Raw genomic sequence first — 17,103 nt, forward strand, 5'->3', positions numbered from 1 at the left:
AATTGATGAAGCCCGTAGTTTGTATTTGGACTCTGAGAAAGACGCCCGGTTATTTGTTTAAATACGCTACATTAAAAAACCAGATCTCAACAATAAACTCTAAACAAGAAAGTTTGCGCAAAGCTGCATTATATCTCAAACATATTCATGAGTACAGTATATCTGATAATTTGTCATTAATAAGGGTATTGACCACAGGCAGTTCCGAGAAGTACTTGAAGATTTGGAAACAAAACATTCCAATGTTCGGTACCACAGAGTAGTGTCCCGCTGGCTTAGCATGAGCAAGGTATTGGGAAGAATAGATGATTTCAAGGAAGAAATTGTTATGTCCCTTGAAGGAAAGTGACTTTATTACTAATATTTCTAATCAAGAGTGGAAGACAGACTTCATGTTTCTCATCGGAAGAAATGCACATGAAATGTATGTGCATGTTCAATCTTTTCAAACAAAGTTTTCACATTTCTCCAGGCAATAGAAAACAGTTTTTGTCATTTTCCTTTGCTGAATGGTGAAACTATTTTTGGTCAAAGGTTGAATTATTTGAATTATTTGAATTCTTTGATTGTGGAATTTGAAAGCAAATGTTTAGACGTGAAGAGTTTGGTCACTACTTTCAGCTCTCCATTTAGTGCAGACCAGCTCTAGAGGACATACCTCCAAGCAAATTATGACTTGAGAGAGAAGTTCCACTCAATTATTCCGCGGGAGCTGTATTTCCTCATTGAAAAAAAACTTTGCAGCTGTAAGAACAGGTCCATGTAATTTGAAAGCAGTCACGAGGATAACAATTAGTAAGCTGGTTCCACAGTTCCGGAACATTATGCACGAGTGTCAACAGTGAAACACTTAAAACTAGGTACAACTGTTCATTTGTGGTGAAATTAAGATAATATAAACAGACGATAACAAAATTTTAAAAATATTCTTAAAATTAATTTCAGAAATTGCTCTTACAGTAATTTCTTTAGTAGGAGTGTAAGAAATGAAATATAAATGAATAATACAGTATATATGTGAATTAAAAGACATTAACTGTATATATATATATATATATATATAGAGAGAGAGAGAGAGATAGATAGATACATAGATAGATAGATAGATAGATAGAAAGATAGATAGATAGATAGATGTGCGCCCCCCCATTCCCAAAATATATGTAATGCGGCCCACGATAGAAAAAGGTTGCCCACCCCTGGTTTAGATGTATACAGTCTTCATTTCATTCAAGCTTTGAAAGTAATTTCCAATCCAATAAGTTTCCATTGTCTCTACTTTATTTTTCAAACAAACTTTCCATTGTCTCTACTTTATTTTTCAAACAAACTTTCCATTGTCTCTACTTTACTTTTCAAACAAACTTTCCATTGTCTCTACTTTATTTTTCAAACAAACTTTCCATTGTCTCTACTTTACTTTTCAAACAAACTTTCCATTGTCTCTACTTCACTTTTCAAACAAAATTTCATTTTTAACTTTGAAAAGAAGTGTTCAATCTTTTCCTTTCTCAAGGGGACACCAACGGAAAAATTGATCCAGAATTTTCTTTGCAACCTTTAAGAGAAATATTTGAGAATCATCTGAATCATCCTGTCATCTACTTAGAGGATTGCGTGGGATATCAGGTAGAAAGGTTCCTAGTTAGTTACATCAAAAGATACATTTCAACTGGTTCCTAGCTCTGCAGCTGGTAGCTAGTTGTATAACTCAAGTGAAACACTGCAGCTGGTTAATAGTTCATTAGACGAAGAACCATAACACACTGCAGCTGGATCCATGTTACTTAGCTGAGTGATAGATCTCAGCTGGTTTCTTGTTAGGTAAATCAAGTGATACATATTGCCTGTTTCTCAGGTAAATCAAGTGAAACATTGCAAGCAGTTCCTAGTTAGTTAATCAAGTGAAACTTTGCAAGTAGTTCCTAGTTAGTTAATCAAGTGAAACATTGCAAGTAGTTCCTAGTTAGTTAATCAAGTGAAACATTGCAAGTAGTTCCTAGTTAGTTAATCAAGTGAAACATTGCAAGTAGTTCCTAGTTAGTTAATCAAGTGAAACTTTGCAAGTAGTTCCTAGTTAGTTAATCAAGTGAAACTTTGCAAGTAGTTCCTAGTTAGTTAATCAAGTGAAACATTGCAAGTAGTTCCTAGTTAGTTAATCAAGTGAAACTTTGCAAGTAGTTCCTAGTTAGTTAATCAAGTGAAACATTGCAAGTAGTTCCTAGTTAGTTAATCAAGTGAAACTTTGCAAGTAGTTCCTAGTTAGTTAATCAAGTGAAACTTTGCAAGTAGTTTCTAGTTAGTTAATTAAGTAAAACTTTGCAAGCAGTTCCTAGTTAGTTAATCAAGTGAAACTTTGCAAGTAGTTCCTAGTTAGTTAATCAAGTGAAACTTTGCAAGTAGTTCCTAGTTAGTTAATCAAGTGAAACTTTGCAAGTAGTTCCTAGTTAGTTAATCAAGTGAAACTTTGCAAGTAGTTCCTAGTTAGTTAATCAAGTGAAACTTTGCAAGTAGTTCCTAGTTAGTTAATCAAGTGAAACTTTGCAAGTAGTTACTAGTTAGTTAATCAAGTGAAACTTTGCAAGTAGTTCCTAGTTAGTTAATCAAGTGAAACTTTGCAAGTAGTTCCTAGTTAGTTAATCAAGTGAAACTTTGCAAGTAGTTCCTAGTTAGTTAATCAAGTGAAACTTTGCAAGTAGTTCCTAGTTAGTTAATCAAGTGAAACTTTGCAAGTAGTTCCTAGTTAGTTAATCAAGTGAAACATTGCAAGTAGTTCCTAGTTAGTTAATCAAGTGAAACTTTGCAAGTAGTTCCTAGTTAGTTAATCAAGTGAAACTTTGCAAGTAGTTTCTAGTTAGTTAATTAAGTAAAACTTTGCAAGCAGTTCCTAGTTAGTTAATTAAGTGAAACTTTGCAAGTAGTTCCTAGTTAGTTAATCAAGTGAAACTTTGCAAGTAGTTCCTAGTTAGTTAATCAAGTGAAACTTTGCAAGTAGTTCCTAGTTAGTTAATCAAGTGAAACTTTGCAAGTAGTTTCTAGTTAGTTAATTAAGTAAAACTTTGCAAGCAGTTCCTAGTTAGTTAATCAAGTGAAACTTTGCAAGTAGTTCCTAGTTAGTTAATCAAGTGAAACTTTGCAAGTAGTTCCTAGTTAGTTAATCAAGTGAAACTTTGCAAGTAGTTCCTAGTTAGTTAATCAAGTGAAACTTTGCAAGTAGTTCCTAGTTAGTTAATCAAGTGAAACTTTGCAAGTAGTTCCTAGTTAGTTAATCAAGTGAAACTTTGCAAGTAGTTACTAGTTAGTTAATCAAGTGAAACTTTGCAAGTAGTTCCTAGTTAGTTAATCAAGTGAAACTTTGCAAGTAGTTCCTAGTTAGTTAATCAAGTGAAACTTTGCAAGTAGTTCCTAGTTAGTTAATCAAGTGAAACTTTGCAAGTAGTTCCTAGTTAGTTAATCAAGTGAAACTTTGCAAGTAGTTCCTAGTTAGTTAATCAAGTGAATCTTTGCAAGTAGTTCCTAGTTAGTTAATCAAGTGAAACTTTGCAAGTAGTTCCTAGTTAGTTAATCAAGTGAAACTTTGCAAGTAGTTCCTAGTTAGTTAATCAAGTGAAACTTTGCAAGTAGTTCCTAGTTAGTTAATCAAGTGAAACATTGCAAGTAGTTCCTAGTTAGTTAATCAAGTGAAACATTGCAATTAGTTCCTAGTTAGTTAATCAAGTGAAACTTTGCAAGCAGTTCCTAGTTAGTTAATCAAGTGAAACTTTGCAAGTAGTTCCTAGTTAGTTAATCAAGTGAAACTTTGCAAGCAGTTCCTAGTTAGTTAATCAAGTAAAACTTTGCAAGTAGTTCCTTGTTAGTTAATCAAGTAAAACTTTGCAAGTAGTTCCTAGTTAGTTAATCAAGTGAAACTTTGCAAGCAGTTTCTAGTTAGTTAATCAAGTGAAACTTTGCAAGTAGTTCCTAATTTGAAACTTTTAGCTCCTTTTTAATTTTCTTTTATCCAAACAGTTTAACTAGCACTCCCGAGCTGTCGCAGAGTTACGCGCTAAAATGATGACTTCTGGCAGAGTTATTCGCTAAACTGATGACTCGTGACAAGGTTTTAAGTCAGGGAACCAACCAGCCCCCACTCCCTCCCGTGTAGTGCTAGTAGAGTAATGACAGACACGCCCCTTAAACTTCGATACTTTAGTAGCTATACACCCCTCACGCTCACATACAGTCGAAGTATAGGCTAGACAGGACTTCATATAGGCCAGGTTGGACTTCATATAGGCCAGGCAGGACTTCATATAGGCCAGTCAGAACTTCATATAGGCCAGTCAGCACTTCATATAGGCCAGTCATGACTTCATAAAGGCCAGTCATGACTTCATATAGGCAGGGCAGGTCTTCATATAGGCTAGACAGGACTTCATATAGGCCAGGTAGGACTTCATATAGGCATGGCAGGACTTCATATAAGCCAGTCAGAGCTTCATATAGGCCAGTCAGGACTTCGTATAGGCCAGTTAGGACTTCATATAGGCCACTCAAAACTTCATATATACCAGGCAGGACTTCATATAGGCTAGACAGGACTTCATATAGGCCCGTCAGGACTTCGTATAGGCCAGTTAGGACTTCATATAGGCCACTCAAGACTTCATATATGCCAGGCAGGACTTCATATAGGCTAGACAGGACTTCATATAGGCCAGTCAGGACTTCATATAGGCTAGACAAGACTTCATATAGGCCAGTCAGGACTTCATATAGGCCAAACAGGACTTCATATAGGCCAGTCAGGACTTCATATATGCCAGGCAGGACTTCATATAGGCTAGAAAGGACTTCATATTGGCTAGACGGGACTGCATATAGGCTAGACAAGACTTCATATAGGCTAGTCAAGACTTCATATAGGCTAGACAAGACTTCATATAGGCTAGACAAGACTTCATATAGGCTAGACAAGACTTCATATAGGCTAGTCAAGACTTCATATAGGCTAGACAGGACTTCATATAGGCTAGACAAGACTTCATATTAGGCTAGACAAGACTTCATATAGGCTAGACAGGACTTCATATAGGCTAGACAGGACTTCATATAGGCTAGACAGGACTTCATATTGGCCAGTCAGGACTTCATATAGGCTAGACAGGACTTCATATAGGCTAGTCAAGACTTCATATAAGCTAGACAGGACTTCATATAAGCTAGTCAAGACTTCATATAGGCCAGTCAAGACTTCATATAGGCTAGACAGGACTTAATATAGGCTAGTCAAGACTTCATATAGGTTAGACAGGAATTCATATAGGCTAGACAGGACTTCATATAGGCTAGACAGGACTTCATATAGGCTAGACAAGACTTCATATAGGCTAGACAGGACTTCATATAGGCTAAGCAAGACTTCATATAGGCTAGACAGGACTTCATATAGGCTAGTCAATACTTCATATATGCTAGACAGGACTTCATATAGGCTAGACAGGACTTCATATAGGCTAGTCAGGACTTTATATAGGCTAGAAAAGACTTCATAAAGGCTAGACAGGACTTCATATAGGCTAGACAGGACTTCATATAGGCTAGTCAGGACTTCATATAGGCTAGTCAAGACTTCATATAGGCTAGACAGGACTTCATATAGGCTAGACAGGACTTCATATAGGCTAGACAAGACTTCATATAGGCTAGACAGGACTTCATATAGGCTAGACAAGACGTCATATAGGCTAGTCAAGACTTCATAAAGGCTAGACAAGACTTCATATAGGCTAGACAGGACTTCATATAGGCTAGTCAAGACTTCATATAGGCTAGACAGGACTTGATATAGGCTAGACAGGACTTCATATAGGCTAGTCAAAACTTCATATAGGCTAGACAGGACTTCATATAGGCTAGTCAAGACTTCATATTGGCTAGACAGGACTTAATAAAGGCTAGTCAAGATTTCATATAGGCTAGACATGACTTCATATAGGCTAGACAGGACTTCATATAGGCTAGACAAGACTTCATATAGGCTAGACAGGACTTCATATAGGCTAGACAAGACGTCATATAGGCTAGTCAAGACTTCATAAAGGCTAGACAAGACTTCATATAGGCTAGACAGGACTTCATATAGGCTAGACAGGACTTCATGTAGGCTAGACAGGACTTCATATTGGCCAGTCAGGACTTCATATAGGCTAGACAGGACTTCAAATAGGCTAGACAAGACTTCATATAGGCTAGACAAGACTTCATATAGGCTAGTCAAGACTTCATATAGGCTAGACAGGACTTCATATAGGCTAGACAAGACTTCATATAGGCTAGACAAGACTTCATATAGGCTAGTCAAGACTTCATAAAGGCTAGACAAGACTTCATATAGGCTAGACAGGACTTCATATAGGCTAGACAGGACTTCATATAGGCTAGACAGGACTTCATATTGGCCAGTCAGGACTTCATATAGGCTAGACAGGACTTCATATAGGCTAGTCAAGACTTCATATAGGCTAGCTAGGACTTCATATAAGCTAGACAGGACTTCATATAAGCTAGTCAAGACTTCATATAGGCTAGACAGGAATTCATATAGGCTAGACAGGACTTCATATAGGCTAGTCAGGACTTCATATAGGCTAGACAGGACTTCATATAGGCTAGACAGGACTTCATATAGGCTAGTCAGGACTTCATATTGGCCAGTCAGGACTTCATATAGGCTAGACAGGACTTCATATAGGCTAGTCAAGAATTCATATAAGCTAGACAGGACTTCATATAAGCTAGTCAAGACTTCATATAGGCCAGTCAAGACTTCATATAGGCTAGACAGGACTTAATATAGGCTAGTCAAGACTTCATATAGGCTAGACAGGAATTCATATAGGCTAGACAGGACTTCATATAGGCTAGACAGGACTTCATATAGGCTAGACAAGACTTCATATAGGCTAGACAGGACTTCATATAGGCTAAGCAAGACTTCATATAGGCTAGACAGGACTTCATATAGGCTAGTCAATACTTCATATATGCTAGACAGGACTTCATATAGGCTAGACAGGACTTCATATAGGCTAGTCAGGACTTTATATAGGCTAGAAAAGACTTCATATAGGCTAGACAGGACTTCATATAGGCTAGACAAGACTTCATATAGGCTAGTCAAGACTTCATATAGGCTAGACAGGACTTCATATAGGCTAGACAAGACTTCATATAGGCTAGACAAGACTTCATATAGGCTAGTCAAGACTTCATAAAGGCTAGACAAGACTTCATATAGGCTAGACAGGACTTCATATAGGCTAGACAGGACTTCATATAGGCTAGACAGGACTTCATATTGGCCAGTCAGGACTTCATATAGGCTAGACAGGACTTCATATAGGCTAGTCAAGACTTCATATAGGCTAGCTAGGACTTCATATAAGCTAGACAGGACTTCATATAAGCTAGTCAAGACTTCATATAGGCTAGACAGGAATTCATATAGGCTAGACAGGACTTCATATAGGCTAGTCAGGACTTCATATAGGCTAGACAGGACTTCATATAGGCTAGACAGGACTTCATATAGGCTAGTCAGGACTTCATATTGGCCAGTCAGGACTTCATATAGGCTAGACAGGACTTCATATAGGCTAGTCAAGACTTCATATAAGCTAGACAGGACTTCATATAAGCTAGTCAAGACTTCATATAGGCCAGTCAAGACTTCATATAGGCTAGACAGGACTTAATATAGGCTAGTCAAGACTTCATATAGGCTAGACAGGAATTCATATAGGCTAGACAGGACTTCATATAGGCTAGACAGGACTTCATATAGGCTAGACAAGACTTCATATAGGCTAGACAGGACTTCATATAGGCTAAGCAAGACTTCATATAGGCTAGACAGGACTTCATATAGGCTAGTCAATACTTCATATATGCTAGACAGGACTTCATATAGGCTAGACAGGACTTCATATAGGCTAGTCAGGACTTTATATAGGCTAGAAAAGACTTCATATAGGCTAGACAGGACTTCATATAGGCTAGACAGGACTTCATATAGGCTAGTCAGGACTTCATATAGGCTAGTCAAGACTTCATATAGGCTAGACAGGACTTCATATAGGCTAGACAGGACTTCATATTGGCCAGTCAGGACTTCATATAGGCTAGACAGGACTTCATATAGGCTAGTCAAGACTTCATATAGGCTAGACAGGACTTGATATAGGCTAGACAGGACTTCATATAGGCTAGTCAAAACTTCATATAGGCTACACAGGACTTCATATAGGCTAGTCAAGACTTCATATTGGCTAGACAGGACTTAATAAAGGCTAGTCAAGATTTCATATAGGCTAGACATGACTTCATATAGGCTAGACAGGACTTCATATAGGCTAGACAAGACTTCATATAGGCTAGACAGGACTTCATATAGGCTAGACAAGACTTCATATAGGCTAGTCAAGACTTCATAAAGGCTAGACAAGACTTCATATAGGCTAGACAGGACTTCATATAGGCTAGACAGGACTTCATGTAGGCTAGACAGGACTTCATATTGGCCAGTCAGGACTTCATATAGGCTAGACAGGACTTCAAATAGGCTAGACAAGACTTCATATAGGCTAAGCAAGACTTCATATAGGCTAGACAGGACTTCATATAGGCTAGTCAATACTTCATATATGCTAGACAGGACTTCATATAGGCTAGACAGGACTTCATATAGGCTAGTCAGGACTTTATATAGGCTAGAAAAGACTTCATAAAGGCTAGACAGGACTTCATATAGGCTAGACAGGACTTCATATAGGCTAGTCAGGACTTCATATAGGCTAGTCAAGACTTCATATAGGCTAGACAGGACTTCATATAGGCTAGACAGGACTTCATATAGGCTAGACAAGACTTCATATAGGCTAGACAGGACTTCATATAGGCTAGACAAGACGTCATATAGGCTAGACAGGACTTCATATAGGCTAGACAGGACTTCATGTAGGCTAGACAGGACTTCATATTGGCCAGTCAGGACTTCATATAGGCTAGACAGGACTTCAAATAGGCTAGACAAGACTTCATATAGGCTAGACAAGACTTCATATAGGCTAGTCAAGACTTCATATAGGCTAGACAGGACTTCATATAGGCTAGACAAGACTTCATATAGGCTAGACAAGACTTCATATAGGCTAGTCAAGACTTCATAAAGGCTAGACAAGACTTCATATAGGCTAGACAGGACTTCATATAGGCTAGACAGGACTTCATATAGGCTAGACAGGACTTCATATTGGCCAGTCAGGACTTCATATAGGCTAGACAGGACTTCATATAGGCTAGTCAAGACTTCATATAGGCTAGCTAGGACTTCATATAAGCTAGACAAGACTTCATATAAGCTAGTCAAGACTTCATATAGGCCAGTCAAGACTTCATATAGGCTAGACAGGACTTCATATAGGCTAGTCAAGACTTCATATAGGCTAGACAGGAATTCATATAGGCTAGACAGGACTTCATATAGGCTAGTCAGGACTTCATATAGGCTAGACAGGACTTCATATAGGCTAGACAGGACTTCATATAGGCTAGTCAGGACTTCATATTGGCCAGTCAGGACTTCATATAGGCTAGACAGGACTTCATATAGGCTAGTCAAGACTTCATATAAGCTAGACAGGACTTCATATAAGCTAGTCAAGACTTCATATAGGCCAGTCAAGACTTCATATAGGCTAGACAGGACTTAATATAGGCTAGTCAAGACTTCATATAGGCTAGACAGGAATTCATATAGGCTAGACAGGACTTCATATAGGCTAGACAGGACTTCATATAGGCTAGACAAGACTTCATATAGGCTAGACAGGACTTCATATAGGCTAAGCAAGACTTCATATAGGCTAGACAGGACTTCATATAGGCTAGTCAATACTTCATATATGCTAGACAGGACTTCATATAGGCTAGACAGGACTTCATATAGGCTAGTCAGGACTTTATATAGGCTAGAAAAGACTTCATATAGGCTAGACAGGACTTCATATAGGCTAGACAGGACTTCATATAGGCTAGTCAGGACTTCATATAGGCTAGTCAAGACTTCATATAGGCTAGACAGGACTTCATATAGGCTAGACAGGACTTCATATTGGCCAGTCAGGACTTCATATAGGCTAGACAGGACTTCATATAGGCTAGTCAAGACTTCATATAGGCTAGACAGGACTTGATATAGGCTAGACAGGACTTCATATAGGCTAGTCAAAACTTCATATAGGCTACACAGGACTTCATATAGGCTAGTCAAGACTTCATATTGGCTAGACAGGACTTAATAAAGGCTAGTCAAGATTTCATATAGGCTAGACATGACTTCATATAGGCTAGACAGGACTTCATATAGGCTAGACAAGACTTCATATAGGCTAGACAGGACTTCATATAGGCTAGACAAGACTTCATATAGGCTAGTCAAGACTTCATAAAGGCTAGACAAGACTTCATATAGGCTAGACAGGACTTCATATAGGCTAGACAGGACTTCATGTAGGCTAGACAGGACTTCATATTGGCCAGTCAGGACTTCATATAGGCTAGACAGGACTTCAAATAGGCTAGACAAGACTTCATATAGGCTAAGCAAGACTTCATATAGGCTAGACAGGACTTCATATAGGCTAGTCAATACTTCATATATGCTAGACAGGACTTCATATAGGCTAGACAGGACTTCATATAGGCTAGTCAGGACTTTATATAGGCTAGAAAAGACTTCATAAAGGCTAGACAGGACTTCATATAGGCTAGACAGGACTTCATATAGGCTAGTCAGGACTTCATATAGGCTAGTCAAGACTTCATATAGGCTAGACAGGACTTCATATAGGCTAGACAGGACTTCATATAGGCTAGACAAGACTTCATATAGGCTAGACAGGACTTCATATAGGCTAGACAAGACGTCATATAGGCTAGACAGGACTTCATATAGGCTAGACAAGACTTCATATAGGCTAGACAGGACTTCATATAGGCTAGTCAAGACTTCATATAGGCTAGACAGGACTTGATATAGGCTAGACAAGACTTCATATAGGCTAGACAGGACTTCATATAGGCTAGACAGGACTTCATGTAGGCTAGACAGGACTTCATATTGGCCAGTCAGGACTTCATATAGGCTAGACAGGACTTCAAATAGGCTAGACAAGACTTCATATAGGCTAGACAAGACTTCATATAGGCTAGTCAAGACTTCATATAGGCTAGACAGGACTTCATATAGGCTAGACAAGACTTCATATAGGCTAGACAAGACTTCATATAGGCTAGTCAAGACTTCATAAAGGCTAGACAAGACTTCATATAGGCTAGACAGGACTTCATATAGGCTAGACAGGACTTCATATAGGCTAGACAGGACTTCATATTGGCCAGTCAGGACTTCATATAGGCTAGACAGGACTTCATATAGGCTAGTCAAGACTTCATATAGGCTAGCTAGGACTTCATATAAGCTAGACAGGACTTCATATAAGCTAGTCAAGACTTCATATAGGCCAGTCAAGACTTCATATAGGCTAGACAGGACTTCATATAGGCTAGTCAAGACTTCATATAGGCTAGACAGGAATTCATATAGGCTAGACAGGACTTCATATAGGCTAGTCAGGACTTCATATAGGCTAGACAGGACTTCATATAGGCTAGACAGGACTTCATATAGGCTAGTCAGGACTTCATATTGGCCAGTCAGGACTTCATATAGGCTAGACAGGACTTCATATAGGCTAGTCAAGACTTCATATAAGCTAGACAGGACTTCATATAAGCTAGTCAAGACTTCATATAGGCCAGTCAAGACTTCATATAGGCTAGGCAGGACTTAATATAGGCTAGTCAAGACTTCATATAGGCTAGACAGGAATTCATATAGGCTAGACAGGACTTCATATAGGCTAGACAGGACTTCATATAGGCTAGACAAGACTTCATATAGGCTAGACAGGACTTCATATAGGCTAAGCAAGACTTCATATAGGCTAGACAGGACTTCATATAGGCTAGTCAATACTTCATATATGCTAGACAGGACTTCATATAGGCTAGACAGGACTTCATATAGGCTAGTCAGGACTTTATATAGGCTAGAAAAGACTTCATATAGGCTAGACAGGACTTCATATAGGCTAGACAGGACTTCATATAGGCTAGTCAGGACTTCATATAGGCTAGTCAAGACTTCATATAGGCTAGACAGGACTTCATATAGGCTAGACAGGACTTCATATTGGCCAGTCAGGACTTCATATAGGCTAGACAGGACTTCATATAGGCTAGTCAAGACTTCATATAGGCTAGACAGGACTTGATATAGGCTAGACAGGACTTCATATAGGCTAGTCAAAACTTCATATAGGCTACACAGGACTTCATATAGGCTAGTCAAGACTTCATATTGGCTAGACAGGACTTAATAAAGGCTAGTCAAGATTTCATATAGGCTAGACATGACTTCATATAGGCTAGACAGGACTTCATATAGGCTAGACAAGACTTCATATAGGCTAGACAGGACTTCATATAGGCTAGACAAGACTTCATATAGGCTAGTCAAGACTTCATAAAGGCTAGACAAGACTTCATATAGGCTAGACAGGACTTCATATAGGCTAGACAGGACTTCATGTAGGCTAGACAGGACTTCATATTGGCCAGTCAGGACTTCATATAGGCTAGACAGGACTTCAAATAGGCTAGAGAAGACTTCATATAGGCTAGACAAGACTTCATATAGGCTAGACAGGACTTCATATAGGCTAGACAAGACTTCATATAGGCTAGACAAGACTTCATATAGGCTAGTCAAGACTTCATAAAGGCTAGACAAGACTTCATATAGGCTAGACAGGACTTCATATAGGCTAGACAGGACTTCATATAGGCTAGACAGGACTTCATATTGGCCAGTCAGGACTTCATATAGGCTAGACAGGACTTCATATAGGCTAGTCAAGACTTCATATAGGCTAGCTAGGACTTCATATAAGCTAGACAGGACTTCATATAAGCTAGTCAAGACTTCATATAGGCCAGTCAAGACTTCATATAGGCTAGACAGGACTTCATATAGGCTAGTCAAGACTTCATATAGGCTAGACAGGAATTCATATAGGCTAGACAGGACTTTATATAGGCTAGTCAGGACTTCATATAGGCTAGACAGGACTTCATATAGGCTAGACAGGACTTCATATAGGCTAGTCAGGACTTCATATAGGCTAGACAGGACTTCATATAGGCTAGTCAAAACTTCATATAGGCAAGACAGGACTTCATATAGGCTAGTCAAGACTTCATATTGGCTAGACAGGACTTCATATAGGCTAGACAGGACTTCATATAGGCTAGACAGGACTTCATATAGGCTAGACAAGACTTTATATAGGCTAGACAGGGCTTCATATAGGCTAGACAAGACTTCATATAGGCTAGACAAGACTTCATATAGGCTAGACAGGACTTCATATAGGCTAGACAGGACTTCATATAGGCTAGTCAAAACTTCATATAGGCTAGACAGGACTTCATATAGGCTAGTCAAGACTTCATATTGGCTAGACAGGACTTCATTAAGGCTAGTCAAGACTTCATATAGGCTAGACAGGACTTCATATAGGCTAGACAGGACTTCATATAGGCTAGACAAGACTTCATATAGGCTAGACAGGGCTTCATATAGGCTAGACAAGACTTCATATAGGCTAGACAAGACTTCATATAGGCTAGACAGGACTTCATATAGGCTAGACAGGACTTCATATTGGCCAGTCAGGACTTCAGATAGGCTAGACAGGACTTTATATAGGCTAGTCAAGACTTCATATAGGCTAGACAGGACTTCATATAGGCTAGACAGGACTTCATATAGGCTAGTCAAAACTTCATATAGGCTAGACAGGACTTCATTTAGGCTAGTCAAGATTTTATATTGGCTAGACAGGACTTCATAAAGGCTAGTCAAGACTTCATATAGGCTAGACAGGACTTCATATAGGCTAGACAGGACTTCATATAGGCTAGTCAAGACTTCATATAGACTAGACAGGGCTTCATATAGGCTAGACAAGACTTCATATAGGCTAGACAAGACTTTATATAGGCTAGACAAGACTTCATATAGGCTAGACAAGACTTCATATAGGCTAGACAGGACTTCATATAGGCTAGACAGGACTACTTATAGGCTAGACAGGACTACATATAGGCTAGACATTTATCGAAAAAATGTACCTCGCCAATAGTGAGGGGCTTCTTCTTGAAACTGTCAGGTAGAGTTGAGCCTTCGTCTCTTGGAACCCTAGGCCAGCAAAAGTGAACAAGAGCTCTCTTTCACCGGCCTGAATGAGATAAGTGTATACTGTTCTGTCTGGCGGGAGGGTCAGTCTCGTAGCAAGAGGCCGCGTACTCTAAGACCCCCGCCTATTTCCTTTTCTATACCAGGCTTACCGTGCGGGACACGCCATTTATGTAACGGCCCCTTGAGGAACAGCGCCTAGATTGTGACTAGGTTGTGGGAGCTTTTTTACAACTCCGCGCAGTGCAATGAGGATGCACCCCCACGGAAGTCTTGTTTTGCTACCCTTTAGCCTAATCGTTTCCTCCTACGATCGTTTCCACCCGGGCGCCACTATGAGGCAGGGTAGCATGCCCGGGAATATTGAGGGGCCAAAATGACCACTTCACCAAAACAGCTGCACCAAAACAGCTGCACCAAAACATCCACCTTCGTCGTGGTCCCCTGTGCAGGCATCCTCTTATCTTATAGAATACAGACGTCACATCGAAATAGAGGATGAATACACGTGTCCCTGAATGCATCTAGTCATGCATGTTAACCTATGATTTAACCTATGATTTAAATTCTGCCAAGTCATTGGTTTTCCTGGCTGCCTGGTCGTGCGGTTTGCACGCTGGACTGTCGTTCAGATTTATCGATGGTCCCGGGTTCAAACCCTGCCCGCTCCCATCCCCCTTCGTCCTGCGGGAGGTTTGGACTAGGAAGTAATTATCTTCAACTCTGAAGGAACATCCGAAACATGTAAAACAAACAAACAAAACCCATTCCATGCTCTAATACCACTAGCAAAGGAGTATTTTTACACATATGTCCTAGCATATAGAACAAGGAATGTGCCTTTATCTTTGTGTCTTTCTGAGTATTTAATTAGGTTTTGTTTTTGTGTTTGAAGATTATGGTTTAGTGTTTTATGTACAATTGCTACTTTGCTTTTAAGTCTTCTATCCTGAAGGCTTTTAAATTTAGTGATTTTACTAAAGATGTTACTCTAGTCAAATTTGAATATTCATGTGTTATGAATCTAATTAGTACTAAATGATTAACTAATTGGTTAATTTTTAATTGATTCGTGTCTAAATGTATCGATTATGAATAATTATGTGCATCATTTCAACCTGATCCAAGAAAGTGGGAGAGAAAACGTGTGAAACCATAATATAGGGGATTAAATCCATATATACATCGACATCATTAAGTCACATTTATTCCCCTTATTTCGATATCAAACAAAATAATTAATCACCAACAATGATTGAACTGGTTATTTGTTTTATATTGTTTCGTGTCTTGTGATAAATAGTTGTGCAAAGTTTGAACTGGATCAGACATGGACGAAACATCATGAGATCAAACTTTGAACAGACCGCGACAGACAGATCGTTTGTGTTCATAGAAGCATTGTAATAAAATAGGAAGTTTGTTCATCTGATATCAATTCGTTTTGTATGAAGATGTTAATGAGTGTAGTAAGTTTCTATGTGTCACTGAAAATACTTTCCTATCACACTAAGTCCACTGCTTGAACTAATAACTTCCACTGACAAACTTTCAACTTCAGCTCACTACTGTAGACTGTTCAACTCCATGTCACCAGCTCATTACTGTAGATTGTTCAACTCCAACTCACCAGCTCACTACTGTAGACTGTTCAACTCCAACTCACCAGCTAACTACTGTAGACTGTTCAACTCCAACTCATCAACTAACTACTTTAGACTGTTCAACTCCAACTCACCAACTAACTATTTTAGACTGTTCAACTCCAACTCACTAACTAACTACTTTAGACTGTTCAACTCCAACTCACCAATTCACCATGTCACCAGCTAATTACTGTAGATTGTTCAACTCCAACTCACCAGCTCACTACTGTAGACTGTTCAACTCCAACTCACCAGCTAACTACTGTAGACTGTTCAACTCTAACTCACCAACTAACTACTTTAGACTGTTCAACTCCAACTCACCACCTAACTACTTTAGACTGTTCAACTCCAACTCACCAACTAACAACTGTAGACTGTTCAACTAAAAGTCACCAATTCACAACTGTGCACTGTTCAACTAAAAGTCACCAATTCACTACTGTGAACTGTTCAACTCACCAACTCATATTACATCTGTATACGTATATTTTTATTACATCTGTATACTTAAATTTATATTACATTTGTGTATAATTTATATTACAGTGTTTACTAAAATTTATATTACTTCAATGTATATTAAAGCTTATATAACTGCAGTAATTATTACATTTTACGATATCATTGTATACTAAAGCTTATAAAACCTCAGTATTTATTACATTTTACGATATCATTGTATATAAAAAGCTTATAAAACCTCAGTATTTATGACATTTTACGATATTATTGTATACTAAAGCTTATTTCAATATTTGTTTCAGGCCAGATCACTATGTGCAGATCCAGAACCAGGGTCAGTTTTTTTGTTGGAGAATTTATCTTTTCATCCCGAGGAGAAAGGAAAGTTCATTGATCCTGAGGGCAGAGAAGTTTTGTGCAAACAAGGTTTGTTCTAGTTAGTCATGTCATAGAAGTTTTGTGCAAACAAGGTTTGTTCTAGTCATGTCAGAGAAGTTTTGTGCAAAAAACAAGGTTTGTTCGAGTCATGTCAGAGAAGTTTTGTGTAAACAAGGTTTGTTCTAGTTAGTCATGTCATAGAAGTTTTGTGCAAACAAGGTTTGTTCTAGTCATGTCAGAGAAGTTTTGTGC

At 38.6% G+C, this 17,103-nt stretch overlaps 1 protein-coding gene across 3 annotated transcripts in view; it reads left to right on the plus strand.

Moving 5' to 3' along the window:
* The window catches only part of LOC106079506 (uncharacterized), a 262,219-nt gene that overhangs the window by 92,509 nt on the left and 152,607 nt on the right, over positions 1–17,103 (plus strand). For all 3 annotated transcript variants that reach the window (XM_056015519.1, XM_056015522.1, XM_056015521.1), the window contains exons 10-11: positions 1,517–1,629; positions 16,776–16,899. In XM_056015519.1, the coding sequence (XP_055871494.1) occupies positions 1,517–1,629; positions 16,776–16,899 (237 nt within the window). The remainder of the gene's footprint in view (positions 1–1,516; positions 1,630–16,775; positions 16,900–17,103) is intronic.

Source organism: Biomphalaria glabrata, chromosome 17, assembly GCF_947242115.1.
Source record: "Biomphalaria glabrata chromosome 17, xgBioGlab47.1, whole genome shotgun sequence".
Lineage (NCBI taxonomy): Eukaryota > Metazoa > Mollusca > Gastropoda > Planorbidae > Biomphalaria > Biomphalaria glabrata.